Below are 15,748 nucleotides of genomic sequence, written 5' to 3'. Positions count from 1 at the left end.
AAATCGGTAACCTTTTGGGGAAGCGCTACAAATTCTCAGAAAACAAAAAGCTGCCCCCAACCTGGTCCCTGAACTTTATGAATTCATCTGTTATAGCACGCTTGGAACCCGTAATGCTCTGCATTGTCTTGCTTCCAAGACAGGTGCATTGCCCCTGAGCCATCCTCCCGGCCCATTAAAACGAACTGGGATGATTTTCTACTCACCCTCTCACAGTTCAATTATGTAGGTACAAACCCCACACGGTTTGGAATCCAAAGGTCCACAGACGCCAAACCTCTAAGCCCATTGGAGTCCCCAGAACGTGCAAGTACCCTTTTCCCGTGTGCATTGGAGTGCTCTCTTAACACGTGCATGTATCCCCTTTTGCCGTTTGCGAGTGCCCTATTCCCATGAACACGTGAGTGCCCTTTTCCCGTGTGCGTGAAGGCGCTATGGGGCTGTCAGAACTTCGGGGGGTCGGAGGGCAGCGCTTGCTGCAACCTCTACTACTATAGCAGGCTGTGCGACCCAGGTGAGCGGGGTGTGTGATTGGGGGTGGGGTGGCTGGTGGAAAATGCTATTTGTATTTGGGTGTGGGGCAGTTCGGTTCTGCAGCAGTTGCTAGACCACAGGCTTCTCTGTTAAAGGTCGGCAGAGGCTCTTGTTTAAAGTGGTTTATGGGGGATCTGGGATTCTGGGTGCTGATAAGTTCCTGTTTGTAACTTCAAAGGACTCGGTCCTGGTTATCTTGACACCAACTGCTATTTCGGGGCGACTTTTGACCCCCTAGATTTATGTGTTTTTTCCTTTCTTGCATACAAGCGGTTCCCATACTTTATACCTGCAGTGTTTACGTCTTTAAATAAGGGGGCCAACCCCCTTAATATTTTTATTTTATCCATAACCTTTATCCCATTTTTCTATACACCTGTTTTGCCTGTTCACTGAAAAATGAGCAAAACCAATGTAGACAGAAAAAGCCCAATGGGTCACAATGTCATGAACACACATGAAGTTTGCATCACGCTATAAACCTAGGAGTTCAGCCCACTGGGCAGTAGCTCTGCAGTCATACACAGGACACCCCCTCTGTATATCCGCTCAGGTTCCCAGCAATAGGTAGGTGGGGCGGTTGGGGGCATGATTTCCGCCAAGCTGCTCTGTTATTAAAGCATTTCTTTAAGTGCTTTCGCTCGGCTCCTTCCTGCTGAGAAAAACCATGAGGAAAAGCAGTGACATTTTTCACAGCCTGACATGTTAATCGTGGGGGAAATCATTTTTCCACACTAAATCACCCCTGTGTATAAATGTTTTATTGCTTGCCTGCTGAGGTGTGAAAGATGCATTGGGTCCTCTCCTACACTTCATTTGTCTCTGTGGTCGACATCGTTGCTTAGACACTTTGCACGGGTCCGTATAAACGCTGTTACCTAACCATCTAGCAACAGGCAGCTTCCTCTGGGACAGTGTAAGCAACCCCTGTCGGGGCGTCATCAGCTGTTCTATTGTCTGCTGCCTACAAATCAAAGATGCTCCCTCACACTTGTAACTCTCCCTTGATCCCACCCCTACTAAGTTAATGCATATCCTTATTTTGTAGAAGTGAGAATAGGTGCAACTAGAAGACATTTACAATAGGTGCAAACATGTCAGATATTATACAACTACTTTACATATTAATGTTTTTTTAAATAAAAGCAGATCATTTAGGTGACTGTCCAAGAAGAACTTTACTCAGTGCAGCTGTCCATGTGTCACATATCAGCTGCTATTGTTCACTTAAGACAGTGATCGAAGTGAGCGGGAGTACTTTAATTATTTTCTGATTACCATTCCTCTACTTTTTACGACCATATTCACCATTCTATAAAGTGGATTTGTCCATTCTTGTCCTTGTGCAAGTGTAACCTTGTAATAGGAGCCTTAGTTAGTAGTCCCTTATACTACTCCAATGCCACGGCCACAACACCTTGTCACATGTTGCACTATGCTTCCACCTACCCGCTCCCCTACCAAGGCCAAAGTTCCACAAAATTTATTTCGGTATACGTCTACCACTGACTTTAGGTCACAGCAAGAAATCTGCAGGTTCGGAAGGTGCTGTAGAATTATTGCTAGGCCCTCATTATGTATGGGGCAGGCATGGCAGAAGAACCACATCCAACCCTCTTGTCACTGATTCCCTGCATGCTTTTGGAATTCCATGAAGAAACCCCACACTGAAATGTTCTTTTAACATGCAGGTTACCCTACATATGCACGCAATGAAGCAATAAAAGAACATTTCTGTGTTTTCACCTCAAAAAACAGTTGTCCGCGATTTTTTGAAAGGGGCAAACGGGAAAACACTGAAACACAGGTTCTGAAAATGTTTGAACACACCGGAAAAACACCCCCGGAAGTAAAAAATAAATAAATAAAGCCTTAAAACAGGAAACCCTACTTATGCTGTATTATTTGGACTCATTAAGTCAAGGGTGAATAACAGACTGCACCTGAGTGAGAACCTAACAATTTATATTACCAAAGAAAGATGTTATGTGCATTGAACATGAACGCTACCCAGACTGCACCATCCCGACTCTAGTTCGGCCCCTGTTCCGCCCGGGTTCAGTTTCCTACTAACCTTCCCTTCCTTGGCGTTGTTTCCTTTGGATCCATCTGGAGATTCCTGGTTCTTCACCATTCATTCAAGTCATCTAATCAATTAAGGTTAGTGTTGATAGTTAGTGTTTATTAGGAGGCCCAACAAAGGTTTTGTTACTTATCAAGTGTTTTTTTTATAACAGATTGGAGACTGTGCTTAGTTATTTATCCTTTCAGGTGATTCTTCACGCTGACTGTATATTCTTCAGACAACGAGTAGAATCATTAGAAAGGATTCTTCCTTGAGGATTCGTCACTGAAGGTTGTGAAGATATCCGGGAGCCTTCGTGTATCCTTTCTAAGTATCCTTTTATTGGTTGTGGTGACCACTGCAAATAGGGTGGCATGTCATCAGGATGCAACGCTTCAGTAAGTCAAGAGTCTCCAGTATTGTCGTCTAGTGTTACAGATCTAAGCGACTGTCCTGGAGATGGTGTGGGCAGGTTGCTAGGGAAAGTTGTATAAGTATTCAAGGAGGCTAAAAAGCAAAGAGGGGAAAATAGGATCTTAGAGCAGCTGAGAGAAGAGCCAGGTTTTTACCTTGTTTCTGAAGGAGCGGAAGGAGGGTTCCATTCTGAGTTCTAGGGGTAAAGAATTCCATGCCTTGGCTGCCAGGACCGGGAAAATAGATCCACCAGCTTTGTGGTGTTTAAACTTCGGGATGTTTAAGCAGTGAGTAGTAGGTCCTAGTGGGTCTGGAGGATTGCTTTCTGGAGAATGTGTCCACTAAGTATTTTGGAGCTAGATTAGCCAGGCACTTATGGGTGATCATCAACGTCCTGAACGTGATCATGTCTTGGATAGGGAGCAACTTAGCATCACGTCTGGCTTGGGCGATGGGGTTTGCGCTAGGGATATTTAAGGCCGATCTAAGGGCGTTATTTTGCAACACTTGTAGCTTATTTAAGTTGCGCTTGTAGTGCCAAAGTACAGAGTGTTGCAATAGTCCATTTCAGACAGTAGGAATGATCTTGCCACTGTGATGCAGCTGTAGGTGGACAGGAAGGGCCGGCATGCATTTATAATTTTAGCGGAGTATGCTGTTGGTGATGAGGTAGCATTTACCTGTTTGGAGAGGGAGAGAGAGGAGTCCAGGTACACTCCCAACGTTTTGACTTCCTTGTCAACTTTAATGTTATTCCATCAATGTTGAATGAAGTGTACAGGGCAAAGAGTTTAAGACGATGTTTGGAACCGATGAGTAGAAGATCGGTCTTGTCATCGTTGAGACAAGACGGTTGTTGGCCATCCAAGCTTGCATTTGAGTAAATTTCATTTAGGAGTTTGGAATCTTTCTCATAGGATCCTGATAAAGTAATGAGTATTTGCGTATCGTTTGCATAATTTTTGTACAATACTCTCAAATCATCAAGGTGATCAAAGAGAAGCTTTGTGAAGAGATTGTATAAGGTATGGGAGACACAGGAGCCCTGCGGAACTCTGCATGTGATAGGGGAGGGTTCTGCGGAGGCTGATGGAGCAAAGACTCTCATGGTTCTGTCAGATATGAATGAATGGACCCAGGAATCCGCTTTAGTACAGAAGGAAGCAGATGTGGTTAGATGAGACGTAAGGATGTTGTGATCTACTAAATCGAATGCTGCTGATAGGTCCAGCAGGAGGAGCAAGGCCGGATTCTTATTGTCTTTCGCATCACCCATCTGGATTTTTACATCTAGGAGGGCTGTTTCAGTGCCATGCCTAGGCCTGAATCCTGATTGTCTTATGCCCAGCAGATTGTTAGTTCCGAATTTGGATGTAGGCTGCCTGGTTGAAAATTCTCAAAAGGAAAGGCACAGTTGTTATGGGCCTGTAATTGGTGGGAACGCTGGGATCAAGGTTGGGTTTTTTGATGAGGGGCATGACCCATGCATCTTTAAGATTTTTTGGGACCCAGCAGGCAGCAAAGGAAGTATTAATTAATGACGTGATGAACGCCGCAAATTCCTTCGCCCCTTCTTTTATAATGGTGGCTGGGCAGATGTCGCCAAGACATATAGAAGGTTTTAAACTTGCAATAATCTTCTCAACCTCAATAGTGGTGACTGGTGTGAAATCAAAAGTGTTGCAAGGTATTTATTTATTTGTATTTATTTTTACATTTGTAAAGCGCCACGCAGCCCGGAGGCATCGGGTATAGGTTGAGGGTGCGGGGTGAAGTATGCTGGGGTTGCCCAAGGATGCAAGGCTAAGTTTTTGTTGCTACTATTTTGGCTTGCAGTGATGCAATTTTATCTAACAATGCCTTTTGGATATTGACACAACAGAGTGAGTCTTTGATGCAAGAGTCTGGAAGGGCTATAGGAGACTCCAATTCCTTGAGGATGGTGAAGAGTTATTTTGAGGAAGGTGAAGAGTTATTTGGAGCTAGACTTGGCATTTTGAATTCTGTGATTAAAAGGCATCACTCCTAGTTTTTTGTGTGGCAGTTTTGTATATGGCTGAGGCATTGTTGAAATAATTCTTCAGTGCTGTAGGATTTTTTTATCCAGCTAGCTTCTGAGCATCTTTTAGCTTTCTGTAAGGCCTTAAGTTCAGGTGGGAACCATTTGTTAAGGTGTGCTAAGGCTTTGGCTTTTATCGCTTTGAGGGGAGCTATATGGTCAAGGGCTAGGAGGAGTTTCTGGTTGTACTGCTCCACCAGTTTGGAGGGATCAGTTTCTAGGAACTCTCTGGGGCTAGTGATAGGCTAAAGTAGCAGGGGTATATTCTCCAGGGTTATCATCTGGTTATTTCTTGTGATGGCAGTGGGGACTTTTTGGATGTTAGTTGGCGGGGGACAGATGTCAAGGATCTCAAACGACTATATGGTGATCTGACCAAGCACAGGGGGAGTTTGATGTAATTTGTGTGTTGCAATTTAGATCTGCTACCCAGTCCAAGGTGCTGCCTTTGCAGTGAGTAGGTTCAGAAATGCGATGAGAAGCCCAATTCTCAGAGTGAGTTTTCTAAGGCGGTGGCATCATTGTCTGAGCCGTCATGAAGTCCGAGATTCATGTCGCCCAGAAGCATAATTTGGGAGGCAGGCTTAGTGTTTTGGGTAAGGAGGTAGGAGAAATCTTTGAAAGAGGACAATGGGCCAGGTGGTCTATAAAGTAAGTGGATGAGAATTGTGCGTGTGGGAGATAGTGGGAGTTTAGCAGAAAGGAGTTCTCCAGAAGGAAATGGATGGCTATCGATTTATCTGATGCAGAGTGTTATTGACAATGATGGCAACTCCGCCACCTCTACCGTTGGTTCTGTCTGTTCTAATGATGGAGCAATTATCAGGGATGGCTAGCATGAGGGATGGACCTGCTGCCGGATGGAGCCAGGTTTCTGTGACTGCCAGAAAGTCAAGATGATTGGCTGAGATAAGGTCAGCAATATCTAAGGTGCAAGCAATAAGTGACCTGGCATTAATCAGGGCTCCTTTGATGTGCAGGGGCTCCGCGGCCAGAGGAGGAGTTAAGCGAGGAGGTTTGGAAGTCTGTGCCCGAGTAGTATTACTTAAACTCGAGTCAATTGTATTAATGGAGTCGGAATTGGATGAGCTATATTTAGTAGGGTGGACTTTGCAGCATTGATTTGTCATAATGAAAGTCAGAGAACCAAATCTATCATTTCTGTAAGAGGTGGAGCAAAGTATGTTCGGAGTTGGCTTGGTGGCAAACCCTAGTAGCCATTGACTGGGGGTCAGGGAGATATTGTTCACATCGTTGTCGTAATTTTGTTTAGGTTGTGGTCTAGTAATGCTGCAAGGAAGGTAATGGAGCGTGGCAATGGAGTGGAGGAGTGGTATTATGGTAGCCATTATGAGAGTTAAGGAGGGCTAGTTGGCCATAAGGTGTAAGGTGGACTGCTCTTCGCTGCTAGGTTCCGTCAGCAGGGCGTGGGTATGGGGTATCCTGGGCTAAGGGGATAGAGGATGGGATTAAGGTCACCCTCCCAGCATCAGAATATATAGTAGGAATACATCTCACTTATTCAACATAATAAAATTGAGGTAACTAGCCTATTAGATGGGGCCACGTCTGGGGATATTTTACCCTGTATGACCAAATAGGAGAACGATCTAGGGGTTACATAACGGAGGAAGAGTGGGGCCAGATTTGGACGTGATCGAGCAAACACTCCAGATGTATGGCCATCAGAGAATCAGCATATAAAAAATATGCTTTCGGTGGTATATGACCCTGCACCGATTGCACTCAATCAACCCCAGAATTTCCCCCGCTTCTGCTGGCGAAACTGTGGCCAGGTGAGAGACCTGGATCACATGTGGTGGTCCGGCCCAAAGGCACAGATTTACTGGAAAGATGTTCTGAGCCGCATTAAGGACATCCTGGGGATACAATTACCACATAGCAAGACAGTGGTGGAGTTGGGGCGGTAGCTGAGGGCCTCCGACGCTAGCAGAGCTTGTGCCACCCTTATAACATGCTTACAGCGGCAAGGACCACAATAGCCCACTGGTGGAAAACAGAACAGGGCCCAATTGTGGCTATGTGGTGGGTCAGAGTATGGGGAATCATGGCAATGGAGAAAGTGTGTGTCTTGATTGATGGCAGATAACAGAGATTCCTCGCTGTATGGCTTCCATTTTAAGGATACGTATCAGAGAACCAGATTATTTTAGGCATACTTTCTCCCAAATGTCTCGTGTGACTGGAATGAACCGAGGGGGAATGCCATTGAAAGGTCAATTGAATAACAATTGGAGGGACTCTGTTACACCACCTTAGATTTGTTTAGTTTGTTGGGGGAAAGGGGGTTGGGTGGAGGGGCGCAGAGGTATTGTATTGGTTAAAATGTTGTGAACTCAGACACAAAGTGAACATTTCTTCCCATTATTACGATCTAAATGCTGGTGGCGATAGGTTGACTATGCTTGTCTGGCATGCACATTGAAATAAAAAGCTAAAGACCAGGCAAAGGATCCAAAGTTAGGTTTTGGGATCCCAAGACTGGGCGTACAAAAACCAATTCCACATTAAGTTAACATACGGATTGCTGGCTCTGAAGCAAAGCTATGTCATCTTGACTGAGGTCAACAGGGTTGGTGTAGATAAGGGCCAAGCCAATGGATTAGAAAAATAGACAACACGTTTTTAAGGAGGATGCAATCACAATCACCACTGAAGGGGGTGGAACCAGAGGGCAAACGTTCATGCCAACTCAAGAAGTTAGAAGGGGAGCAGAATCCACAAATCAGAGCCATTAGCCCAATTAACTAATAAGTACCTGTATAACAGTATGCAGAAACCTCCACACTAGGCAGGTGCCTTGGTTTCAAGTAAGGACAGCATCCCAAGGAGAGAAGATTCAAAAAGGAGCTGGCCAAAACACAAACATCCACCTAGGGGAGGATGCAGGAGGAACTGGATTTGGACAAAAGCCAGCTAGTAAGAAAGAGTACAGCCAGACAACCTGAATTGGTCAAGCTAAAAGGGTGAGCTAATTAGACAAAGGCAGGCAGGAGAAGACACAAAAGCGAAACCTGGATAGGTCAGAGAAAGTACAAGTACATAAAAAAGAATATTCATGGACACCGCTCGTCCGCCAAAACCAAAACCTTCATTAGTAACGCTTTTCTTCTTGCAGCATAGGCACAGTAGTTTCATCTCCATTTTGCATAATGCAGGCCAGTGTAGAGGAAACTCTTCAAGGAACTTGCTCTAAACCCAGACAAGCTTTTCCTCTCTCAGGACCACTTGCAGGATCCCATTTGCAGTGTGTGCAAAGAAAGCACTCTCCAATTCCAGTCAAAATCACTATATTAAACCTGCTCGTGTCAGTACATTGTGGAGTGTCCCAACCCCACAATTTAGGTCTGGTTGAGATCTGGTTCCCAGTTTGTCAACGGGGAATATTCTAAGCATGTGAATCCATGAAAGATCCAATGCTGGAGAACTTAAGTACTGAGGACCATTAGATGTATAGCTCTGTGGAGGGAATGTTGTGTTTAAACACTGTATTGCATTTCGATTTTATGTATTCAAATGTTTTACTAGGTGGATTAGGTTTGAATTGTTCTAGCTATTGAACATGTTGATCATATTTTGTACATTTTGCTGGCCGTGCCTACATAAAGCAAATTCTAAAAACAAATATAAAAAGAAAATCCTTACCCAGTACATCCGGAAACTTGTCTGCATGGGGGAAAATAAAGAAATAATATACAAATTCACATGGGTCATTTTGCATTACCAAATCTAATACAGTTTTTTGTAAAAACCACACCATACAAAGAATAGAATTAACCATGTTAAACCACAAAGCACAACAGGTTTAAGTACTGGAATACATTTGATCCCCATTTTCTCACTACAACAACAAATGGGTAAAAAAAGTTGAGTGAAGCATTCTTCAAACGAGTTGAGGTCTGCAACAAATCACCCTACCAAGTAAAAATATAGTTAAAAAAGTTTCCTACGCTTAATCCAAAGAAGAATTTACGAAAGAGTCAGATAATCAAAATATGAAAATATCCTGTTTCATGAACAGTCATTTATACTTTTCTTCAACTATGTGCATTAAAATGCATAACTATATTCTAGTCACTATCCAATACCATCCAAATATACCATCACTGTCCAATACACAATTCAGTAAATTACAATTCCTTTAGAGGATGTTAGTTAATTGTACACATAAATCTCCCCAAAAATTGTTAATCATGCATTTAATCATTGGTAATGTCAGATTTACAAACCATTATAATATTTTTCTAACCCTGCAGTAACATTTCAGATACCAGTCTGTATGAAGTTTCATCGGTACCAATCCAATTAAACCATTAACTGAAATAAGTTATGGATGCATTTTTTTTACATGAAGGGAACACTATGCTAATAATCTACATCTTCTGCAGTACCATTGTATAGATTACAATGAGTTCCATTTTAGAACTTTCAATTATGTATCAGAATCAGTGTCACACTACAAGATGGCGACCATCTTTGATACCACGCGAGTTACTGCACAGCATATTGCCATAACATCCCGAAACACCACATGATTAGAATAAAACATGGCAGATGCAGTGCCACATCAGTGTTCAGGAACCACAATTTCCAAAAGGACTTAAGGACAGTGGAATGCTACCCTCTCCCAATTCCAGAAAAAGGTAATACTTAATTGATTTAAACTTTAAGGGATTCCATTTCTGATCGAATAGGCAGCTTTACTTGATACTGCCTCCTTCCTAGTTTTTTACGTCCCTTAAACTAACACTGAAAGATACAAAATGATAATACGTGAATCTTTTCTTTTGACGCTACACTTTTAGCATGAATAGTTGTCTAGATTATCAAAGAAATCATTTCTGAACTATAAATGTACTGTCCTATTGCAGAGATGAATAAATTGCCCCATAATCTTACACCACCCAGAATATTGCATTCCTCAAATTGCAGTAGTGTTAGCCAAATCAGTATGTTGGTTGACATTTGGTTGATTAGAGTTCGGTCATAATTCCCCAGCAATTACTTTAGGAGATATACACTTTTCAAATGCCCAACATTTAAACAAATACTCATTATCAGATGAAAATTGAGGAATATAGTACATGGCACTGAAAGTATCTAGCATACGAAATGTGTCATTCAACAAATATTCAACTAAGCAAGATCCGTTGCTCACACTAATCAAACTGTGGTCACGTTTATTTCAACATCCACAGATTTAGACACTCAGTACACCACAATCCCACCCATAGCTCTAAGCCTAGAACATACAGCTTTAATTTCTAGACATCCCTAGGACTTGCTCATAATTTTACAAATCACTGCCATTATGTAGAAATGGATGCTAAGTTCAAGCTATGGTCTACTTTGAGAAACCAGAAGGTGTCTCACCCACTAGTCCCAGGGGATCTGTCATGCACGTGGCCAGGACACAACCATGGCTTTTGGATCTAGTTCCTGGGGGTGGACCAGTGCGGGATGATCAGCTGGATGAGGGGCCTTTGGGGGAAAGTATCCCCTTCCCTGTTACACCTTTACTCCATCCTATCAGGTAGGATATTTACGAACTCAACCCCCCCCTCTTTTTTACAACACTTTCTCACAGACAGCCCGCTATGAGAGAAAACTGACTAAACACCCGAGCGGTATACCTGACATGTCCCAATACAATGGTCAGGCAATTACTGACCATCACAGACACCTGACTTCCATTACTCTTCCCCACATGGCTAAAAGCCGGAGCTTGAGAGCACACTTTGATCGAGGCAAAGCACACGACAACAGCAGTTCCAAGGAGAAAGACAGCGTAACAGAAGGGGATCGCAAGGAGGATGAACGGTTTCCTCCTTGCTCACCCGTTTGTAATCGCCAAAACTGAATCAGTTCTATCACACTATTTGAGGGAAAACAAATCAACCAGAATTCAATAATTTGATTGGAAATGCATGGAATCCTGTTTTTTGGGGCGGGGGCGCAGGGGGGATTCAAAGTCTTGCCTCCGCCATACACTGGGTTAGTTAAGAAAGTTGACAAATATGCCTTGGAAGCTGAAAAGTAGAGGTTAAAGACCCAAGTTCCAATAAAACCCATTGATTCTGGATTCCAGAAAAGGGAAAATTGTATTTGCAAGTGGGGGGAAGCCGCGTATGGCCCAAGATCAAAACAATTCTATAAATCTGAAAGCAAATTGTTACCCTATAATTTGAACAACTCGTGTAATACAATCATTTACTTACAAGATATGCAGCGCTCCAAATTGAGCTCTGAGAAAGTTAAGCGGTGCATTTTGACAAATTACTTTGGATCTCTACTTTTAGCCCAACAACTATCTTTATTCTATTGAGCAATAGTTGCTGAAAGTCAATTTACCCTCTTACCCATGAAGATGGGAGTAGCTTCTTACCTGTAACTCCATTTCTCCAGCGTTGGTATCTTTCATGGATTCACATGCTGTGAGTATTTCCTGTCAGGCTGGGAAACCTTGGTAACTTTAACTTAGAGTTTTCCTATGGAAAACTTCGACACTTTAGTGTCCCATCGATGTTCTTTTTTGGTGCTTTAGGCCACGGCAATAGGACGTCCGATATAAATAAGCCCCGCCCCCTAACCCAGGTTTGCCTGCAGGGGTGGCTAGTGGGCGCATGTGAATCCATGAAAGATACTAACACTGGAGAAATGGAGTTACAAGTAAGAAGCTACTCCCTTCTCCAGCATTGGATCTTTCATGGATTCACATGCTGTGAATAGATTACATAGCAGTGCGACCACTGTGTGGTGGTGTATCATAGGCAAACCAACCAATACTATCTTCTCACATACATGAGACAACAAACCCAGCAAGTGACAGAGTAAAATAGAAAACCCCCGAAGCCTCTGGGCCTACCTAAATGAAACAGGCGTTGGAGGACCTCCCGCCCCACCTGCACATCTTCCACATGTTGCTGCCCCAGACAGTAATGCCTGGTGAAGGTATGCGGCACCGCCCAGGAAGCCCCTGGCAAATGTCCACTAGCGGTATCCCAGACCATAGCTCCGCCGCTGTGGACTGCATAGAATGAGCCTTTGGAGCACCCTTCAAAGGCTTGTCAGCTTTTGTTTGACAAAATTAAATTGTAGAGGAAACCCAACGGAAAAGTCCTTGTTTGGAAATAAACTGCCCCTTGTTGGAGTGCCCAAATGCTAGAAACAGCTGCTTTGACTTCCGGAAGTCCTGTGTACGGTTCAGATAAAATTTGAGTGCCCTCTTAACATCCAGAGAATGAAGGGCCTTTTCTGCCGGTGTGGATGCGTTAGCAAAGAACGAGGGTAAGGCAATAGATGCAAGCTTGTGAAACGCCAACAGCACTTTCGGGATAAAGTGCGGGTTAGTAGCCAGGAGAATCTTGTCCTTCATAAACATCAGATAAGGTGGGTCAATGACCAGTGCCTGCAATTCTGACCCCTGTCTGGCCGAGGTAATCGCCACTAGAAATGCCACCATCCACGAGAGGAACTTCAAAAAAGCCGTCGAAATGGGTTCAAATGGGTTTCATCAAAGCTGAAAGAACTACATTGAGGCTCCACACCGGTGCAAACCGTTTCTCCGGGGGAAATGTCCGAAATAGTCCTTTCAGAAAATGTTTCACCAAGTGATCATTAAACAGAGGAGCAGCATGGCGCCTTCTTGTGAACCTAGAAATCGCCACCAAAAGCACCTTGTAGGATAATGCCAGGCCCCCTTGAGCAAGATTTAACAAGTATGGGAGAACTGGAGCCAAGGAGACGTCCAAAGGCTTTCTCTCAGGATGACCCTCACACCAGGCACATAATCTCACCCATTTATGACCAATGTGACATTGGTAGAAGGGGCCCTTGCTGCTTCCAAGATCCGGCGACACTCCCGGGAGATCCCTAGATGATCTAACTCTGAGTGGTCGGAGCCACGCCGCTAGGCTGAGAGATGCCGGATCGTGATGCCACACTCTGCCGTCGTCCTGAGACAGGAGATTTGGATCCGCCCCTAAACAAAACAGCTCTTCCACCGCTAGATGAAGGAGATCTGAAAACCACGTCTGACTGGGTCAGAACGGGGCTACCAAAATCACCCTGCACCGGTACTTCCGCACCCACTGGATGGTCCTCCGAATCAGGGGAGTGAGAGGGGGGGGGGGGGAACGCATACGCAAAGAGGCCCGTCGACGGGAACGAGAAGACGTCCCCCCCCAATAGACTCTGGATGAGCCCCTCTGCTGGCAAACTCCGGACACAGTTTTCCATTGTAGCGAACAAGTCTATCGGGGGAGACCCCATCGCCAGAAGATTCTTGCCACCTGCTGCACCTTCAGCCTCCACTCGTGCAGCTGACTGGCGTCTCTGCTGAGCATGTCGGCTTGAACATTCGGAACCTCCGGCAGATGGAAAGCAACAAGACTGATCCCTTGAGCAAGAGACTGTAGAGGAGGTCCCAAATACAGCCCGCACTCCAGCAGTCCATTTTGAAGTACCAGGAACGTTCACGCCGAGATACGTGACGTATGATGATCAAATAAACCAGCAGAGAGCCGCAGTGGGGCTCTGTCAAGTACCTATCAGAAGAACAGCACCTATTGAAGTACCAATACCAAGGAAACCATGGACAGTAAGGTACCCATTGAGAAAACGATATCAACAAATGAGAAACTGAAGATCGCCTGAGCAAGGTCCCTGAAGAAACCAAAAAAAGGTCTTGATGGAAGACGAATGGTGACATTACAACAACCAGGACCAACTCACATATTGCTATGCTTAGTAGAGGGATAGTGCGGCAAGCGCCATATGTCTACCTCAAAGAAGCACATTATATAAGTATACTTCCACTTTGCACAAGAAGCAGAATTAACCAGGATTACTAAAGGCCACACGAGAAAGGTTTCATATTCAGCGAAATCAAGAACAGAGCGGCAGAAACGAAACTCAGCAGAGGCAACTCGTGCCGAGGGAACCAAGGTCAGCTCTGCCAAGATAGACGAGCAGTAGCTACAAGTAACTGAAGCAAAGACCAGAATATACTGCTTTGAAAGGTCAAGATAAGAAGCCAAAGGCAGGTGGTGGGTGAAAGCGAAAATGAAATACACGAATTGTTGAAGAGGCAAAATCACGGTACCTGAAACACGTGACCAGCCGAGCGAACAGAAGCAAGACCCCCACACCTACACATGGCAACAGATCAGGAGAGACAGGAGATGCCAACCAAAATGAACTGACACATGGCCACTAAAGGGATGATTGATTGTGACAATAATTGGAGGAAGGCCGGGTGAATTAAGGGGCACCCTGCACCTGGCCGACCATTATGCATGCTGCTAAGCAAAGTGAAAAAGTATGCATGGGGTTGGTGCCAACCCAATCACAATGGACCAAGTAATCTAGGATCCTATAGATAGTAGAACCAATGGGATGTCGTACTTTAAGTGACGTCTACAGTAGCCATTTTGAAGGTAGGGCTAAGATGCCCCACCTGACTGCGTTTACCCAATCCCCTTACTCTGTTATCATAAAGATATAGCACCTATATTAAAGTTACCTTTTCCTAACCAACAGAAATGCATGCCAATTCTAAGCGTTAACCGTGAATGATGACGAGTTTTCAGAATAAATGTTATGATTTTTGTGAAGATCGGAGTTGTGAAGCGAGAAGGAAGATCACGCATCCACTGATATTCATGAGACTCCCTGTTTTTTGTACTGGTCATTAAACCGACTCCCTTTGCCAAACCGTTGAGTTGTCCTTATTGATTGGTGTTGAAGTATATATCTGCACCCCCATCCGTCTCACGGGTGCTGCTATCTTGTCTTAACGTGCTTCTGAGCTAACCCCGACTATATGGGCCGGTTGGGGGTCTCGTAACACACTTGGTAGCAGAGTATGGTTGGTTATCGATTAGACCAGACACCCATTAACCGTCAAAGTAACTCTAGGTCCTCGGCAATATCACAAGTCCTTTGCCATCCGGCTGAGTGGACCGTGAAGCTCCCAGTAGACAGTGGTAGGGTAGAAATAAAATCTGCAGAACGAGGTCTAATGGACCCGTGTTACCCACATAACCCCTTCCCACTCCTACGGGCAGCTGAGCGGGAGAATGGCCGGAGAAGGCGGTGACGAAGGCGGTGATCCCGAGCATCCAGAGAGGAAACATGCGAACGGTGAGTGAAAAAGACTAATGCTTTGCCAAAAAGTATATACCTTAGAAAAAGTAAGGGGAAAAGATAACAGAGGGCGGCGGGAAAACAAAATATAGTCAGAAGTAGAGAAGGAGATATATATGGGATACATTACTCACCGTAATCATATTTCTGATGCTTGTATCTGCTTAGATTCACATGCTGTGCATAGGCTGACATCTAGTGGAAGCTGCAGAGTATTACAGTTTGTTTTTCGAAAAGGGCGTCGACACAGGGCGTGCCAGTAATACTATCCCTAGTGTGACGTCCACTGTACCCATGATCCCTCACGCGTCTAGGACCCTCAGATTGTATTTTTTCTGACATGAGGTAGCGCGAGTACAGATAATCCAAGCAGATAGAAAGTTAAGACTACAAGCATCCATGCGCCTTCTCTCAGAGGAGAGGAAGGGTGGGTCGCATGTGAATCTAAGCAGATACAAGCATCAGAAATACGATTACGGTGAGTAATGTATCCCTTCTGAGGCTTGTGG

The 15,748-nt window shown here is 44.4% G+C and overlaps 1 protein-coding gene across 2 annotated transcripts in view; it reads right to left on the bottom strand.

The window, feature by feature from the left end:
- The window catches only part of LOC138521765 (E3 ubiquitin-protein ligase TRIM39-like), an 840,082-nt gene that overhangs the window by 204,529 nt on the left and 619,805 nt on the right, over positions 1 to 15,748 (bottom strand). For both annotated transcript variants that reach the window (XM_069634831.1, XM_069634832.1), the window contains exon 8: positions 8,739 to 8,759. In XM_069634831.1, the coding sequence (XP_069490932.1) occupies positions 8,739 to 8,759 (21 nt within the window). The remainder of the gene's footprint in view (positions 1 to 8,738; positions 8,760 to 15,748) is intronic.

This window comes from Ambystoma mexicanum, chromosome 13, assembly GCF_040938575.1.
Source record: "Ambystoma mexicanum isolate Mex_15411 chromosome 13, UKY_AmexF1_1, whole genome shotgun sequence".
Lineage (NCBI taxonomy): Eukaryota > Metazoa > Chordata > Amphibia > Caudata > Ambystomatidae > Ambystoma > Ambystoma mexicanum.
Note: the sequence above shows the minus strand (reverse complement) of the source record. Positions and strands in the feature narration are given on the sequence as shown.